General features: G+C 44.5%; 8 protein-coding genes across 8 annotated transcripts; 6 read left to right on the top strand and 2 right to left on the bottom strand.

The window, feature by feature from the left end:
- Positions 1–59: 59 nt before the first annotated feature.
- On the top strand, positions 60–1,224 carry K450DRAFT_235375 (uncharacterized protein). Its single transcript, XM_051588075.1, has one exon. It carries the CDS (start codon positions 332–334, stop codon positions 1,130–1,132), a length of 801 nt encoding a protein of 266 aa, XP_051445948.1. The 5' UTR covers positions 60–331; the 3' UTR covers positions 1,133–1,224.
- Positions 1,225–1,230: 6 nt separating this feature from the next.
- On the top strand, positions 1,231–4,028 carry K450DRAFT_235372 (uncharacterized protein). The gene is made up of 6 exons (XM_051588074.1): positions 1,231–1,609; positions 1,737–2,012; positions 2,076–2,244; positions 2,671–3,317; positions 3,392–3,576; positions 3,640–4,028. Exons 1-6 carry the CDS (start codon positions 1,357–1,359, stop codon positions 3,652–3,654), a joined length of 1,545 nt encoding a protein of 514 aa, XP_051445947.1. The 5' UTR covers positions 1,231–1,356; the 3' UTR covers positions 3,655–4,028.
- Positions 4,029–4,049: 21 nt separating this feature from the next.
- Positions 4,050–4,533, bottom strand: K450DRAFT_235369 (uncharacterized protein). The gene is made up of 3 exons (XM_051588073.1): positions 4,404–4,533; positions 4,274–4,338; positions 4,050–4,174 (listed from the first exon to the last, which is right to left on the bottom strand). Exons 1-3 carry the CDS (start codon positions 4,438–4,440, stop codon positions 4,088–4,090), a joined length of 189 nt encoding a protein of 62 aa, XP_051445946.1. The 5' UTR covers positions 4,441–4,533; the 3' UTR covers positions 4,050–4,087.
- A 3,900-nt stretch (positions 4,534–8,433) lies between these two features.
- On the bottom strand, positions 8,434–10,041 carry K450DRAFT_235355 (uncharacterized protein). Its single transcript, XM_051588072.1, has 9 exons — positions 9,848–10,041; positions 9,712–9,783; positions 9,483–9,646; positions 9,285–9,408; positions 9,244–9,249; positions 8,933–9,128; positions 8,765–8,867; positions 8,568–8,699; positions 8,434–8,471 (listed from the first exon to the last, which is right to left on the bottom strand). Exons 1-8 carry the CDS (start codon positions 9,903–9,905, stop codon positions 8,583–8,585), a joined length of 840 nt encoding a protein of 279 aa, XP_051445945.1. The 5' UTR covers positions 9,906–10,041; the 3' UTR covers positions 8,434–8,471; positions 8,568–8,582.
- Positions 10,042–10,271: 230 nt separating this feature from the next.
- Positions 10,272–11,491, top strand: K450DRAFT_235345 (uncharacterized protein). Its single transcript, XM_051588071.1, has 2 exons — positions 10,272–11,069; positions 11,160–11,491. Exons 1-2 carry the CDS (start codon positions 10,373–10,375, stop codon positions 11,357–11,359), a joined length of 897 nt encoding a protein of 298 aa, XP_051445944.1. The 5' UTR covers positions 10,272–10,372; the 3' UTR covers positions 11,360–11,491.
- Positions 11,378–13,632, top strand: K450DRAFT_235344 (uncharacterized protein). Its single transcript, XM_051588070.1, has 4 exons — positions 11,378–11,966; positions 12,040–12,899; positions 12,971–13,086; positions 13,157–13,632. Exons 1-4 carry the CDS (start codon positions 11,624–11,626, stop codon positions 13,488–13,490), a joined length of 1,653 nt encoding a protein of 550 aa, XP_051445943.1. The 5' UTR covers positions 11,378–11,623; the 3' UTR covers positions 13,491–13,632.
- Positions 13,633–14,155: 523 nt separating this feature from the next.
- Positions 14,156–15,298, top strand: K450DRAFT_235341 (uncharacterized protein). The gene is made up of 3 exons (XM_051588069.1): positions 14,156–14,287; positions 14,368–14,635; positions 14,699–15,298. The coding sequence occupies exons 1-3, from the start codon at positions 14,267–14,269 to the stop codon at positions 15,130–15,132; spliced, it is 723 nt and encodes a 240-aa protein (XP_051445942.1). The 5' UTR covers positions 14,156–14,266; the 3' UTR covers positions 15,133–15,298.
- Positions 15,299–15,350: 52 nt separating this feature from the next.
- On the top strand, positions 15,351–16,859 carry K450DRAFT_235339 (uncharacterized protein). The gene has a single exon (XM_051588068.1). It carries the CDS (start codon positions 15,430–15,432, stop codon positions 16,666–16,668), a length of 1,239 nt encoding a protein of 412 aa, XP_051445941.1. The 5' UTR covers positions 15,351–15,429; the 3' UTR covers positions 16,669–16,859.
- Positions 16,860–17,747: the final 888 nt, after the last annotated feature.

The raw sequence follows: 17,747 nt of genomic DNA, 5'->3' as shown, positions 1-17,747 counted from the left end.
TTGTATGGAAAAATAACGTAAAAAACCCAAGTCATGAAATTTGAATGACGGGGGCCGCCCGCCATTTCCTCACACAGTTTGTGTCCTGAGTGCAGCGTCTATAGCCCCCAAGCTCAACTGATTCGAATGCATCCAATGTGAAAAATGTCATCACCATAGTATAGCCTACCCATCTCCCTGCATTGTATCTTGGATTAACCGGGCAATCTCAGGGTTTTCCCAGGTGTCTGCGAATTTCACGTGAGGCAAAGGGGAGCAATGAGAGTTTATTTGAATAAAAAGGCGGCTTCATGTGAATAAATGGACCTCTTATTTCTCGATCCTTTTTCTCATGGCTCAACAGGACGAAATAGTGTTGACAATCGACAAGCATGTCGCTACTATTACGCTCAACCGTCCTAAACGGGGTAACTCCCTTACCTCCAAACTGAATGAACTCTTGCTAGCCAGTCTGCAAAAAGTAGCAGTTGACGACACGATTCGAATACTTATCTTGACAGGAGCAGGAAAGTACTTTTGCACCGGCATGGATTTAGGCGGCGGTAGCTCTAATCTATCTCCGGATGTTGCCGTGGAGAAAGGCATGGAGGTTTACGACTATCTATACAAATTCCCCAAGCCTGTGATTGCTCGTATGAATGGACCAGCATTGGGCGGCGGAGTAGGTCTCCTATTCGCTTGCAATGTCCGTATCGCTACCAAGAACTCCTACATTGCGCTCACCGAAGTCAAGCGAGGTCTAATCCCTGCCATGATTTCCCAATACATTGTTCCTGAAGTGGGTCAATTCAAAGCCAACGAATACATGTTGACAGGTCGTCGTGTATCGGCTCAAGAATGTCTTCAGCAAAACTGCCTTAGCGCTGTGGTTGAAGAGGATCAACTCGATCAAGCGGTTCAGCGATATGTGGACTTGTTCGAGGAATCGGCGCCTGGAGCGATGCGAGATATCAAGGAATTGGTCAGGATAGTAGGTGGCAAAGGAGCTTCGGACATCAAGAACTCGCAGGATCATATAAAAAAGGCGTTTGTCAAGATGATGAACAGTCCCGAAGCAGCATATGGCATCATGTCATTTACACAGAAAAAGAAGCCAGACTGGAGCGAGTTTATGAAGAGCAGTAAATTGTAGTAGTAATTGAAGTCTTTTGCAATGAAGGGGGAAAAAAACGTGTTCATATAAAGCAGTCTTTTCTGGTCTTTCTGACAGACAATTTGAAACAATTTTGGGCCGATTTGGTTAATTTCGGTTATTCTGGCTGGCTGGCTGAGCTGAGCTGGCTGGACGTGCAAACAAAATTTCTGCCAACCCACAGCTCTTTCTTACCCTCTTCCTTGACTGCAATCCTCAGCTTCATGTCGAATTTTCCACGGCCATTGTCAGAATCTTTTTCGCTGATGAGCCCTAGAACACAGCAAAGTCCTGCTTCTGATACTGACAATACCAAAGCCAACTCGGATCATTCGCATTCGCCCGCAACCACCGACACAAAGCCTCTCAGATCTGCGGACACCGCCAATGCTTTTGCTCACATGTCTCAGCAAATGAATCCATCTCATCGCCCTTCGCGGCCCATGACAGAAATCTTCACTAGGCAATCTGCAGAAAGTAAGTGATGATACATGCCCAGTCAAAGCAACTGGATTCTTCATCCTACATGGCACTTGTCATCTTGAGCATCTTTTGATTCTGTTCCCTTTGCCGCTTGCTTACTCTGGTTTATTTTTTCTCATAGCCGAGGCCCTGGACAAATGGTTTGACGAACTTCAGTTGTACGAAAAGAACCTCGAGGATATGGCAAGCGCTAGCTTTGATCCCAACTTCAAGGAAGAGCTACATCATGTTGATCAATGGTATCGCGCTCTGACAGAAGCTGAAAGGACAGCTGCTATCTATAGTTTACTGCAGCACTCGTCGCAAGTGCAGCTGCGTTTCTTTTCCACGGTCATGCAGCAGATGCACGCGCAAGACCCATTGAATGCTATGCTCTCGCCAGCCCACCCCGAGAAAGGTAAAACCTTGGAATGAATACCTACCTTTAAAAAAGTAAAATTAACCCTATCTCTCGGTACAGGAGATCTGCAGGCTCAGATGGTCGGTGCAATGGCAAAGGCAGAAAAGGAAGCTAGTCAAAAGCTTTTATCTGTCCTACCCTATCAGACTGGTCAAGTTACGCGTCGTCCTCCCGAAACGCTTCATGGCCGTCGAACTCTGGACCGTCATTCCTTCGCTATCGGTGATACTGAGGAGTACAATCGTCTGTTCACTAACCCACTTGGTACCGATTTTCTGTCACCCCATCCTTCAACTTTTGGTAATACTTCTGCTAGCCTTTTGGACGACCAATCCCTCCTTTCACGTGCGCACTTGAAAACCAATGACAAGTCTGCTCACGCCAGCCCACTGTTTGGAGCAAGACCTAGATCCGTTGTGGAAAGTGGTGATCTCTCATCCAATCTTCTTGGCAACGACTGGTCCTATGGCAATCGCCCTCGTAATGCCAACAATGTAGGCCATATTGGGGACCGCTCTTTGAATGGTCGACCCAAGTCGGCGGATGTTACCAACTGGTATAACAGTGATATTCCACCTGCTATTGGGGATAAGGGTATGAACAATCGACCATTTTCCACCAATTCGCCTTGGAACTTGACCCCTTCTGTATCAAGCTTTACGGAAAGAGATGCTGGCATTGAGCATCCCACTTCGGTTTCTGATGTTGATCTTCAGAATGCTCTCGCTAGTTGGTCGCTGGCCAATAATCTCGGCTATCCTCGACCCAACGTCATGATGAACGATGATTCAAAGGGATATCGACGCCGTCCCATGTCCAGAGGAGCTGGTATTCCGCGTACTGTACCGGAGAGCGATGAGCAAGCTAACAATGGATTTTATTCCACCTTTGGAGAGAATGAAAGAGAGAAAGGGTCTCAACCACCACCCGGTAGTGGTGGCGGTTCTACTCTTACCGGATCCGCTTCTCAGTCTAGATCGGTTTCTCGCTCTGGTTCGCCTGCTCCTACTGCATCCAACTCCACTGGCCACTTTGGCAATTCTTCGTTTGGCATGTGGTCTGGAAAGCATTTGAGTGTTCCTGGTTTAGATAAGCAGGCCGCCCAACATTCGTATGGACAATTCCTCAACCCTGCCGATGCCCACCTAGACGGAGGCGACCTTGACTACGTTAGTGACCATAGCGATACCTCGGTCATCAGTTCCAACGGCACTCGTCGCAGAAGAACATCTGCCACAGGAAATTCTCGTGCCATCAAGGACAAGAAGGCCGCCGAGGTGGTTGATATGGAGTTGTTACAAGGTGAGTTGAGAAAAATAAGAAAGGCGAGACACAGTGATAGAAGTCTCCATATACTGACTGACCTTGACGTCTAGATGTCTCCGCGTGGTTCAGAAGCTTGCGCTTGCACAAATACAATTCTGTATTTGAAGCTATGAAGTGGCAAGATATTGTAAACCTATCCGATGATGACCTTGTTGCTAAAGGCGTGGCTGCCCTTGGTGCTCGACGCAAAATGCTCAAGGTATTTGAAAATGTCAGGGCTCACTGTGATGCCAACGTAAGTCGTCTCTCCTCCATGCAATAGACATGACACTATGTCTAACCATGTCATCCATTACAGAATATTCCCTATTAGAACAAGTCGTATTTTACATATCTTGTTTTGTAATTTGAGAGCAGGTTGAACCTGCTCTGAGCAACGAAAAACTCTTTTTTTTATTCTGTCTTGATGGTTTTCATTGTGTTTACACACGTACAACTTTTGCTCTCATACACCTCCCCCTCACTTTTTTATTATTCCTTTCTTTTCTTCCTTTCGAATTTCTCTTCTTTTTTCCCCCCTCCAACGTGCTATCTAGAACACTTATCACGGTTGCCGAGGACAATCTGTGTAAAGGGCATAACAAAGATATATATACTCCCTGTGGGAGTTGATTACAAAAAAAAATGGTCGTACATTGATGATTTTGACCTGACACGCGCTGTGAAGTGAAATGAGGGGTCCATTTTAAATGTAGGCAGGCATAGGAGTGAGAAAAAGAGGTTTTATTCAAGGTAAACAATCCAGTTTAAGCCTTGGCTTCTTTGGCCTTTCTGACGGCAACGAGAGAACCAGCCTTGGCATGACGTTGGTTCTTGATGAACTTGGCGTCAACCTATTGAGAGGGGTGAGAAAAGAGGTATCAATAAAAAGTTAGCTGCCTGCATGCCGTAATGCGGCATTATAAACATCAAAAAAGGAATAGAATACGTACACCCTTGAGTGAGGCATGTCTGTTGCTCTTGGGCTTGTGGATACCGTTACGGTGAGCCTTCTTGTCTATAAATTACATTGATGATTAGAGTTGGAGGTTGCGAATGGTAGGCTGATTGCGTGAAACTCACTTTGGTTGTGGTTGGTGTGGTTCTTTGACTTGGACATTGCTCACTGACGATGTATACAACTGGATGAAGGCGGGGAAAAAAGAGAGTCAGTATTCTCTAGTCATGCATATTGCGTTGAGCTGTGCGAACCGAATCGAGACGAAGGATGGGATGGGAGGATGGAACATTGAAGGCCAGCATGGTCAATGTTGGAATGGCAAATGACGGCTCATGGCTGGTGAATGTCAAGCTCTTGATCCATCACTTCCATCATCATCTATCCCTTGCTGTTGCTTTGATTGCGTCTCGTTTCGGCTGCATGCTAGATGGATGGATGGATACATACAGGATACGAGAAGGAAAGGAAGTACTGATCACCCCGCACCCACTCATTTTACAGACAGGCGGGCGGTCGGAAATTGAAACAGTCACTTTTGGCTGGCCCCCCTTGACATCGCAACACGATATTGTTGGTGCTCTAATTCGCCAGACTATGTGTGAGGCAGTAATAATATCTGATATGCTGCTTGGATGATAAAAAAACCCCACCTCGCATCCGTTGTATCGCATTGCCTGCACCAAGACGGCGAATCAACCCACCTATAAACCCAGTCTTCATAACCAACAAAAGTACTAACGTTTTAATAATAAAACTAATAGAGAAGAATTTTTTAAAAAGAAGAAAAAAAACATCTATGAACGTACATTACTGTGTACACACAACTCTTACAATCACAGATCGAGTATATTACAACCTCCTGAATCTCCAAAAAAAAGGACCCAATAATAACGTTGATTAGTAGAAGAAAACGAAGCACAAAGAATAGGATCTATTATTCTTGTCGCGTGTTGTTGGATGGATGCTGTACGTCAAAGACATACATCTGTTGTGAGTCACCAATGGCTTGCCTGCCATTAGGTGTCTGCTGTTTATCTGGGAGCATGGTATCGGTACCAGGTATCATAGCGGGATGTAAGCCTTGAGGTATATTCGAACCAGGTGGAAATCCATATTGCATACTATGCGATGAAAATGCCGATTGCATAGAATAATTCGAGAACTCTTGGTTCATACCATACGTCGGTATAGGAGATGACATACCATATCTTGCATCTTGGTTGCCCAAAGACTGTTGTGGGTCGCCACCTCGAACAGCTGCGGGAACAGGAAAAGTATGATACATGTATGGATTCTGCTGGCCGGACATTGGATGAGATAAATGACTACCAGAAAAGGATTGTGGGGGTAGCGGTTGTGAAAGGGGGGGAGGTGGAAGGTGAGGCGCTTGTAAGTGAGGTGAATGATGTTCTTGAGATGAACTTTGCAACGAATTTCTTGTCCTAGAACGTCTTTGTGCCCTGGTGGCCGAGGCAGCATTCTGAGAAGAATCCAGCTCCATATTATCGTGTGAGGTCATTGTTTGAGAAGCAGGAGATTCGGAAGGAAGTTGCTGCAAATCCGATGGCGCTTTTTTGAGCGTCTCACTCTTGATATACAAGGTATAAGACGGAACCACAACAGGCAGTGAGCCTTTGACGCCTTCCGGTACTTTTGGCATGATATCGCTCAGCTTGCGTTTTTTGGAACTCGAATCGTCTCCATCTCCCAGCGAAGAAGAGGATGCTGTTTGTCGCAAGGCTGCTTTTCCTTTTCCTTTCCCCTTTGATTTATCATCATCACCAGCAACTTTGGCATTAGTAGGTTTAGGACCAGGACTAGCTGAGCTCATTTCGTCGGCGATGTTATCTTTCTGGTTAAAGTCAATAGGAGAAGCAATGGACTCAGGTGACACCTTGAGAAAATCACAACATTGCTTGAGCATATTTTTCAATTCAGCTTCGACTTTGACAGCCATGTCTTCGGCGCCAGCCGCAACGGAGCAAAGTCGTACCGACAAATTGGTCAATCGATGGACACGATCCGTCGTTTCGCGGTACCTGGTTCGTTTCCGCTCTTCTGTAATTCGATTATAGAACCGTCGTTCATTCCATGGTACTTCGGGAAATCGGGTTTGCACACGTTGTCTTATTTCATTTGTGGCCATCCTTTGTCCGGCAAGGGTGATGATCATGTCCGTGACCTCTGGAGGCCAATATTTGATCATTTCTTCCTGTGGCATCATCTCGTGATTGTGCCATGACGCACTAGGGTTCAGCGAACGACGGAACTGATAACGCTCATTTGCTGTTTGATACAGAACGACTCGCCATCGACAATCGCATCTCTTTGAAGGTCGTTTTCTCTGTCGTTGTGCTTTAGGATTCCGTCGAGAGTCTGGAGCTCCCTCCCTAGAACAATAGACATAGATATTCTATAAATAAGAAGTCGATGTTAGTGGCACAGGTAATTAAAAAATAAAATGGGGGGAGGGAAGAAACGAATGAAATGGAGGCGAGCCAGCTGAACAAAATGCAAACAAGACTAAAATGGTTCACGGACCGAATTACAAAAGCGAAACGGTCTACAAAATTGGATCCGTCTGAAACGTGGTGGCAAGCAAGAACGAGTTAAACGCCACAGACACACATATGCGCGCGCGGGTGAACATGATATAATGCTGCTGTGTACAAGTGACACTTTGGAATGTCAAGATAAATCGGGTAGAAAGAAAAAAAAAAAATGGCCGAGTGCTGGAAACCTCTTTGGAAATAAAAAACATGAAATGAGGGGCTACATGTTTGCAAAGAAGCCCAATTGAAACACCAAAATAAAGAATCATGGACTTGGTAGAACTTACTCTGTTCGCGCTGGCTTCTTGCTTCACGGTAAAGCCGGCATTAAACGCTAAGTTTCGACAGAATTCCACGGCCGAAGTGCTGTCTTCGAAATCTTGGTGTAGTAATTCATCATACAACGGATCCATCTATTTGAGTAAGCGGGATGGATCGGAAGCTCAATGTTAGAAAATAAAAAAGGGATGGGAATGCAGTCATTCCTGGTGACATTAATAATAGGGATGTTGCGGCTTACGGGATTCGGTCGGTCTTCGGCAGGCAGCACTGGCTTCTCCGAAATGATTGGATCTCGACTGTGGTCCGATTCTGACATGGCTGACCAGTGGCGGGGATCGGAAGGCTAGAGAGGATGTCACAATGGACTGGCAGGTAACTCGATACCACGGGAAAAGGGTAGTGTTTGGGAGGGAGAAGAGACAACGGCGCGCGTTCAAAAAGGCCTAAAAGTTGAACCCCAAGCACGCGGGCTCTTCTGTGGAGTCATCAAAGTTCAAAAGCATTGAAACAGGGCCAATCGAAGACATTCAAGCTCCAAGAAGTCACAAATTTTGGCTCTCCCCGTGATTATCGCTTCTTAGAAGCTGCAGATTGGCTTTATCGGCCATTTCAACCTCGACGTTGGCTTGGGTGCCCTTCCCATTATTTTTTAATATCTTCTATTTAGGAACCTAATTCTATTCCATCGCTCAGTGCAAAATAACTTGGCACTTCTCGTTTGGAGGGGAGGACAGACTCCACACATGACGTATCAGCCCTATGAGGCACGGACACACAAATTCTCGTATTCCAATATCCCCATCCTTGCTTATCCCTCCACGAGTTGAGAAGGCCAATCTGTCAAAAAATCGTGAAAGACTACTGCAAATGGTGCCTTGTCATAATTGTCATGCATGACGATGTTTTCGGATTCATCACACCACCCACCATCCCACGGTGTTTTTCCCTTTTTTCGACGTGCGGATGGAAATAAACACTACAAGTCATATGCAACGTCATTGTAGCTAAAAATCTGGAACGGGGTGATATTTGCGTTGTTGAAAACTTGGGATTTTAATAAACACAACACCAAAATACTACTAGTCTATGCAGTTAATGTAGATGAGCGGAGATTACAATAGCTGTGGTTTTTCAAAAGCCTGCAGCAGGCTACTTCTTTTCTCCACCGAGGACAAGTTGTCTTATCAAAAGCCATGGCCCGCAAATATGAAAAGTAGAAGAGGGTCGAAGCAATTAATACATAATTTTTTGGGCGTCATGAGTTAAAATGGAGGGGCGGGTATCATTGTCAGCTTGTCCAATCAAGAGCAGGAATCTCACGGTGCTCAAAGCGCTCAGACCTGGACAGTGAACTCTCTTTTGTCAGTGCACGCAAGGTTCACTAATGTGCCTCTTTTTGGGGGAGACTCTTTTGAGGTGTTCTCTTTTTTCGCTTCCCCCACACTCTACTACCTTTTACGTTCTGCTTTAAGACAGCCGCTTCAACTTGCTTTGCATTTTGGGTGCACAGTTGTCGCAATACCATTTGCCCCGTGGCACAGATGTCAGCTTCACACATGGTAAATGAAACCATTCAATTTCGCACTATAACAAAAAAAATCTCGTCAGTCCGTAGCATAGTCATTCATATAACCGCTATACCTACATACCTCGTCATTATCACATGCCACCATTTCGCCATAGGATACCTGTCGGCAAAAGCAGTACACTGGCTCATTCGGGTCTACTGGCATATCACTGATGGCCACCGCACTGAGATAAACCAAAAATTGAGCTAACGATGAACATCGAGTTGAGCGAACACATACTCTACTTACACTTGCACATTTTCTGCCGAACTGCCGAAGCCAAACCCACTGGTTCCCACTTGATCTTCTTCCAAAGCTGCCTTTGCCTTCTTCTCCCGCTTCTTATTGCCTGATCGTCCGCTTTTATAATTCTTGGAGATTTTTGTATCATTTCTTGGTGTAAGGGACGACCGAATGATTGCACCTTCAACATTCCCTTTTCGTTCTATAGAAAAAGCAACATATGGTCAGTATACCGGAGACAACGCATATCCACAATGGTGGTGAATGCTTACTTTTATCTATGAGGGGGGAGAGATAGATATGGTTTAGTCAGTTTATTTCATGTTGGCTGATGCTGGCTCCGGCTGTAACCACCTACCTCCTGTCTCCCGATCATCCTCCGAAGCAGATGCTTGTGTTATGCTGGTTCTACCCGGCCCGATCAATTGCTCGTCTTCAAACTTTTGCAAATCATTGTCCAATCGACTACAGTGACGATCAATCTATTTTGGCGAGTTGGTTCATTGTGAGACGTGGTCCAACAGTATTCCCGAATATAATATCGTATCGTACATACCGTATCATAAGTGCTTTTCGCCAAGGCAAACTTTTCTTCTCCTCGCTTGACAGTCTCATTCAAAAGACTGCTGACATTCCTGAGCTTTTCCAATCGCTCTTCTCGGCTGAGTTTTTTGTTGTCGGTAAGAACTTTACATTCATCTGCTACGGTCGACATAAGATCTAATCATAGCGTGATGAAACATGAGTACCACTGAATAACGAGTTCTCATTGACCATATTCTCACCTTCTGCGCTTTCATCCAACTGTCGAATGAGTGTATAATTGCGATGTAACTCCAACGGAAGAGCTTCTGTTGCTACAATGCAAAAGCGTCGATTTAATTCACAATTCTCCCTCCATTTCGTGTCAACTATACATACTATCCGAGTAATCGTTGAGATAACTTAAGCTATCGGCTGCCTTCTTAACGGCGGTCATGATCTTGCAGTAGCACCGGTGAACTTTCGAAAACTCCAAAGTCACGGAAATTGGGTTGGATTTGTTGAGGAACCCCGTGACCGTCCAATGAGGCGATTGTGTGGCGTCATTCTGCAACAATTTGCGGGATTACGGAGAGACGGGGATGTGGTACTTCATCAACGCGGTTATCCGGAGCTGTGCTGCGTTCTTAATTGTGACAACTTGACGCTTGTCAAGCAAATTAACTCTATTGTCAATTCTTCAACCCCACCGATTGACCGCGCTCTAACCGTGAAACCCCTTGCAAATCCCCAGCAACAAGATTTTCTGTACGCCTGTGGGACGCCTTACTAAATAAACAAGATCTGATAAAATATAAAGTGCCAGTCAAATTTGGGATTTTTTTTTATTTTTTTCCAGAGACGAAATATTCAAACCCTTGGTTCTTTTTACTTGCGTTCTTCCTATTGCTTGGGTTACTCATAATGTCTGGTATATTCTCAGCAATCAAAACTGCTATCTCTCGTACTGCTTCACCAGACGATTTGTTGCCTCCCAAGGACATTTTAACCCAAGAGGAATTGTGTCTTGCCTGCCCGGATCCATGCCATGACCATAAACAATTCCCATCTTACCTCAAGATTGACAATACCACACCTCTTTTAGGGTCTACTAAACCCTATGCTCGCCACGTCTTGATCGCTACAGGAAAATCAGATTGGCCCTCGCATATTGACGATGATAAGGGCACGGTGACCGCTGCCCTTCTGGACCATTTGAACAAGGTTTCCCCTCCTTTCCGGATCCTTACCACCAACAGCTCCTTAACCGCCACCCACTCAACTCTGCCTGGCAGTACGGATATTGTTGTACTTCCTGATAATATTCTGGTATCCAATGTCACAACCAAAAATGTTGCCCAATTTTACGAACTTTTCTTAGCCACACCACTGCCCACCCAAGCAAGCACTGAAATGCCAGATCTGAAAGGCAACTCTGAACTCGCTGTGGTTAAAAATATGTATACGTCGATGATCCTTCTCTGCTCGCATCGCCGGCGTGACAAGCGTTGCGGTGTGACAGCACCTATCCTCGCTCAAGAGTTCGATCACATATTACGTCAAAGAGACATACATGAAGGCGAGGGTGGAGCAGCTCTGGTTATGGTTAGTCATATAGGAGGTGAGGTTTTTTTTTTTTGGTCCAGCATAAAACTGCTGTTGGAAATTTTGTTCCGTACCTAGACCATGTGCTTACCCATTTATCCGCCAGGCCACAAGTTTGCTGGAAACGTTATTCTGTATACAAACGAAGGCCGTAGAGGAGTATGGTATGGCAGAGTCAGTCCATGCCACTGTGAGGCCATTGTAGACCAATCGCTGATCGGCGGAAAAGTGATCAAGGAGCTTTACAGGGGATCGATGACCCACAGCTTCGATAATGAAAAATCCACTGCCGAGTTGCAGTGGTAACAGAAGAGAACGTGGCCTTATACACACATTTGCGAAAGGATTACATCAAAATAGCGTTAAGATAATTACTTTTTTGTTTTCTGTGCTAGACGTTTTAAAAAAACTTGTAAATATTGTTTTATTTTCTGGCAACGATGGGCCATCTGATTACCTACCACATCTGTTTTGACTGTCGGAGCTTTGCCTCTCACTGTCAAAAATCTTTACCCGATAAGTCGGGGCAAATTCTAGAGGACCCAAAGTCTCTCTATCCCCGGCATTGGAATGAAGTGGAGCAAGGAACGAATCTTTAGAGACTGGTGTCATGTTCCGCTTGTCATTGTTTCTTTGTTTTGCGTAATGTGGGGTGTGGATGTCGTCCTTAAGCACATTCCACCTCTGCGGTCGTTTCCGGCCAGTGTAGCCAGTATGCTGTTATTGTTCGTTTTACTCCTTATCTTTGACCGCCTCGATGCTCGACGAACTTCCAAGCTGGTATCCGTTCTTGAGCCCGGCACTGGATTTGTTCTGCGCTGGATCAATATCTTTTTAATGCCTTCCTTCCTGAACTTGCCTACAATTGAGCGGCCTACTGCGAAAGAAGTTGGTGAAATTGCCGTTGTCTTTAGTAAGTTTGAGTCATTTGATCTTTTTTTTTCCTTATTTCTAAGAGGATACTGATTTGGCCTCACTTCTAAAAGTTGTAGGCTATCTTTGCTTTGTGACGGCATCCACCTTGCTCGTACGTGCCTTCCGCATAGTATCACCCTTCAAATACCTATCTCGAAAGCGAGATGAAGATATTGCCAGAACGGACGATGCCGAGCAGATAGCACAGCATGTCAACCGCGAATTTCAATTGGAAACGGAAGGAACTGAACAACAGATTGAGGAAATTGAATTGAATCGTATACCCACCAAGACCGATTCCTCCATACTTACATCCATTTCTGACTTGCAACTTGGCCGTCCTCCAAGCCTATACAATTTACCAAACGATGATCATCTCAATGCTACAGATAACCCCTCTGAAACAGTTGACAATAAATCAGAAGCACTGTCCTCCACACAAGGCGTACTTGAGCAACAACCTGCCAAATCAAAATGGAAGAGAGCAACATCATATATTTGGCAGCGTTTGAAAATTGCTCATCTTGTATATATCACTATGCTTGTGATATCATTCATCATTTACTTGCCTGTATCCACAGATTCACCCATTTACCTGCTCGTTTTATTACCCCTCTATCTTTCCATGACGATTCTGTCCTATTACCTGGCGCTTCAAGTTCCCGAACGTATTCGCTTTTTCCTTCACCCTATCATTAGTGCCTCGGCCATTGTCATGTTGGGTATGGAAGTCACCGAGGCCATCAAAGGAGGCAACTTGCTGACGGGTCTGTCTAAATATTCCACCGGCGCGAGGTATTTAACTCTTTTGGAGGGGACTTCTCAAGGTCGTATACCTGGAGCTGGCGATGTCCTATTCTCGTTGTTGGATTGCAGCATTATCAGTCTTTCAACCGTCATGTTCCGATACAGGAAGGAGCTGAAAAAGCATGTAAGTCAGGGGATGATCGATTTACTCAAAAAAACGACGCTCACATTGTTAACGCGCTGTGATTTTTCTAGGCATTCGAGATGCTATTAACTATACTTTGCATGTCTATTGCAAGTCTGTTCACCTTGCCTCTCTTTGCTCATGCCTTAGGAGTGTCACCCGCCAAATCTCTCTCTCTCGCTCCTCGGTAAGCACAATGCCCGACACGGATCTGATAACACTACATTGAAACTTAAACCCCTTTTTTTTTTGGTTAGGTCTGTGACAACACCGCTAGCCATGGTGGTCGCTACCATGTTGGAAGCCGATGCCAATTCTACGGTCTGCTTTGTTATTTTGACCGGCATTCTAGGCACGATTTTAGGGCCATACCTATTGAAGCTTTTGCGAGTAAAGGAAGATGACTATGTCACTATTGGCGTATCCATGGGGAGCGCCTCACACGCCATCTCTACAGCTAGTCTTTTGCGAACAAACCCGCGCGCAGCCGCCATCGCTTCTTTATCTTTTGTCATTTTTGGAACCATTTTTGTAATTCTTGTATCTATTCCTGTAATTCCTCAGACTATGAGACAGTTGGTTGGATTTTAGTGAAGGAATCCAGCAGATGTATGTTGATGCTCCTGATATAAATACCCCTTTTAGAGACAATGCGGGCATTTTTTTCTATAGTTTACTTTTTTTTTATGTACATCTTGATATTAAACATTGATGGATTAGCCAAAGCAGCCCAAAGTAATGCAATGGATAGAATGTTTGGTTCTTTCAATCGCAGTTAGTGATGATTGGTACTGCAGCGTAAAAGATGGCAATAAGTTTTTGCTTCTCGAATAAATACTTTTTTTAGTTGTATTTCATTTTGTTTTATTTTATCGCTTTACCAAAAACTTGTTGATTCGAGTTATTTTCATGGGATCTTCTTCTTTTAGCATGAACAAAGAGACTAATACAATGTAAAACGACAATAATAAATCTAACAAGTACAAAAATGAGATTGGTGAAAAGACACTGTTAAGAAACCTTTCAAGCATTCAATGCCGATATTTTCTAGAAATTACTTCATATCAAATACATTGGCGATATTGAATGTAAACGAGCTTGAACTAAACGTTTATTGCCGCATTATACTACAAAAAGTATTCAACCTCCCTGTCAATTAATTGATATAAATTTTTGCCTATATTTTTTTATTACGATCTGTCATCCTTCACTCGCTTTGAGCCTGCTGCCGCAGTTTCAGTAACGTATTGCTGCGGCCGCCCTGAGTAATTCCAATTTCCGCTTTGGCCAATTTTTTTTTCCTCTTACAAAAAAGCCATAAAAAAAGTGGGTTGTTATGTTGAGGTCTGATTTGTCAACCATTTCAAATGCATACCAAGCGCATCCTGGTAATTGCACCTTTAACACCTTTCTAGTGACCCTTCATATCACCTACTAACATGATTGATATATTTCTTGGCAAACGCAGATCGTCGGCTTGGGTAATTACACACACCCTTTAACACGGCATAGTGTGGGTATGGTCATTCTGGACCATATCGCACAGCAACTCAACATGACATGGACATTACAAAGAAACTGGAAGGCGGTCAGCGCAAACGGAAAATTTTTGGTTACTGACAAGTCGCATAGCCGGTCTACCGATCCAGTCAACTCTGTCACCACTGAATTGGATATCACGCTTTTGAAACCCAGGCTATTGATGAACGTGTGTGGTCCTAGCGTGGCAAAAGCAGGTAAGATTTTTCAGGACTCAATTGAAATGTATGTTACAGCAGCTTACATGCATCTCCACTTAGTTGCCGACCTCAAAGTCCCGCTTTCTAATTTGTACGTCATTCATGATGATTTACAACGACCGTTAGCCAAGGTATCTTTGAAAAATGGCGGTTCTGCTAACGGTCACAATGGTATCAAATCAGTCGCAAAGCACCTGCGTACAGATGACTTCAAACGACTTCGAATCGGTATTGGTCGGCCGCCAAAGGATATCGACGACCGATCGTTTGATGTGGTTGCGGATTTTGTCTTGGGAAAGCTTACCGAAGCAGAAATGAAGGCGCTACAGGAATCCGTCTATCCTTTATTAACCGGAGATGCACTTAATAGTCTTTGCTTGAAGGAGACGTTGGCTCAGCCGCCCAAAGCATCTAAAGCACCCAAAGTGCGCAAGCCAAAGCCAACATCCGTGGATTCGGAAACAGATACCTCAGAAAGCCCTGAAAACTTGTAAATTACAATCAAATCATACTATCTGGCGAGAGAAAAGATATGTTCAAGCGTTATTGAATAGTGTACAATAGATTAGAATAGACCTTATAAGCATAACTCAAAAAATAATGTATCAATATCGTCCAATTCGTTTGAATCGCGGAGCTTCAAGTGTAAGGCACCGAATGCCAAAAACCTTTGAGTCAGTCACAATTTTTTTTTTTGGAAAGTAATAGGTCAAACACCTGAGCGCTATCAGTTCTTGCCATTGTCACAACTCGTACATACATTTCCAGCCTCACGCCCGTCAATCCTCATCATGATGGCCCAACCACTCTTTGTTGATCAGGCTGTAGACAAGCTAGCAGAAGATTTAGCACTTTCTGAGCTCGATTCCGCCACTGTCGATACTTTACCGAGCGGATCGTCAAGTAAATCAAAAGCAGGTGCCAAAGCGAAAGCCAAGCAATACGAGCGTTTGCAGGCACTTAAAAACACATTTTATGAACAATATGCCACCCAATACGGACATGATCGGTGGTACAATTCACTTTTACCAGCCCTTCTAGCTCAAACCCGATATTCTGCCTTGATCAACCGGTTTGCTGATTCGTCCCTATTACCAGAAGTATTGGGCTCAGTCCAAGGAGATCTTGAGCGCGTGGACTATGTGTCAGTTCCTTGTCTTACGGTGAAGACAACGGTCCCTGAAGGTGGTGCGACGGAGAAGAAGAAGGAACCCCTCCCATTTCCTTCGCCTAGCAAAGATATGACCAACCTAACTAATTATTATCTCTTGGATGCTGCCTCCGTCCTGGCCACCGAGGCACTGGACATTGAACCGGGTCATGTTGTGCTGGACATGTGCTCTGCCCCCGGTGGTAAATCCATTGCTCTTTGTCAACGACTTTTCACCGGCGGAACCAAACAGACCAGCATCTTACATTGTAACGAGATCTCTCCCGAACGGAGAAAGCGTCTACGCAATGTACTCAAAGATTACCTCCCAGCTCCTCTGGTAGAGATATCGCCACAGGGGGGTGAGAGCGTGAAGGTGACTGGATTCGATGCTACCAAATCGCACACTTTTACACCTGAATTTTACGATAGAGTGATGATTGATGCGCCTTGTTCAAGTGAGCGACATCTCTTGCATGACATTAGCAAGGCAGAGGAAAGCGGTAATTTTACCATCTTAGACGAGTTTTTGAAATGGACGCCGGGCCATAGCAAGACCATGGCAGCTCGACAAGTTCAACTTGTCCTACGAGGACTAGAGGCATTATGCTTTGGTGGAACGCTGTTGTACGCTACATGCTCATTGAGTGACGTGGAAAACGATGGTGTCATTGCTCAAGTACTGAAAGAACTCAAAAAGCGGCAAAAGAAAGGAAAGGACACGTTTGCATGCGAAGTGCTCAAGTTCAAGAAGAAACGATTTCCCATTGGTGAAAAGACAAAATACGGGTGGATCTGTCTACCTGATGTTAGCGACGGTTGGGGACCTCTTTTCTTTGCTGTCCTAAGCAAAACCGAACTTGATGAGGACGACGATTGAATGAAATAAAAACGCTTTCCACCGTTCTCCAGGTAGAGGACAGCCAATTTCTGTAATATTAGAACATATTGGAAATCGTTAGAAATCCATTAGAAATCAAGTCGACTGGAGTTATGGGGGTTGACGTGTCTGCCGAACGTTGTATTCCCAAACAGGCGTTCCTCGTCAGGGCCATGAAAAGTCGGTGCACTGTTTAATCCCCATTTTTTTTTTTTTTTTTCAATATATCCCAATTCTGCTATGGACGGCAATTGCGCTTACCTGATGCCAAATGGTGTTCTCTATACTTTATAAAGCAAAGCGATCAGGTTGAAATCGATGGATGCCATGGATTTACTGCCAGGTTTTAGCATAGAAAAAAATTAACCAGCGTGTTGTACGGTCAAATCAACTCATAAAACACATAGCTCACATTTTTGCATGATAGCAGTGTTGTTACCACCAAGTAAACTTTACTTAATAATAGGCGTTGCCAACTCGAATGATTTTTTGGTGTCGGAGTTACATTAGGCGCATAAGAAAGGCCCTCATCAAATGGTTGGGCCGAAGTATTTCCACATTGGCTGGATCCAATGGGGTTTTCCGGGTCACTTCGATCAACCATGATAACTAATATCCTTTCTTTTTGACGTTTGCTGCGTCCGTTGTCACCAACGACGGCAGCCGGAATAAACGTCAAGCTGGGTTTCACTACAATGGATGGACTTTTAAAAAATAAAATAAAGCGTCTAATATTATTGGGCATACGAAGCTTACCGGTCAGCTTCCAACACGTTGTCGCCAAGTTAGAAGAAGTTGGGTGTGTAGGACAATGTAGTTAGTTTTGTATGAGCTCCTTTGCTCTTTATCCATCGGCCGACCATGGTATTCAGGTTTATTATCTCAACATGGCTGGGTCGCATTAACGTTGGTTGATAGGTATCTCACCTTCAAAATGGGGGATTGGAGGAGGGGGATTTGAATGGGGCCATTTTCAGTCTGAGTCTATCAAATTGTTGGGCTTGGCTTTTCCACCCAATGGAGCCCTGTCCCCCAAAAATTTTGGAACAAATAACCCTAACCCACCATTGGAAAGCTGT

The sequence above is a fragment of the Umbelopsis ramanniana genome (genome assembly GCF_025399195.1).
Source record: "Umbelopsis ramanniana AG unplaced genomic scaffold K450scaffold_18, whole genome shotgun sequence".
Lineage (NCBI taxonomy): Eukaryota > Fungi > Mucoromycota > Umbelopsidomycetes > Umbelopsidales > Umbelopsidaceae > Umbelopsis > Umbelopsis ramanniana.
Note: the sequence above shows the minus strand (reverse complement) of the source record. Positions and strands in the feature narration are given on the sequence as shown.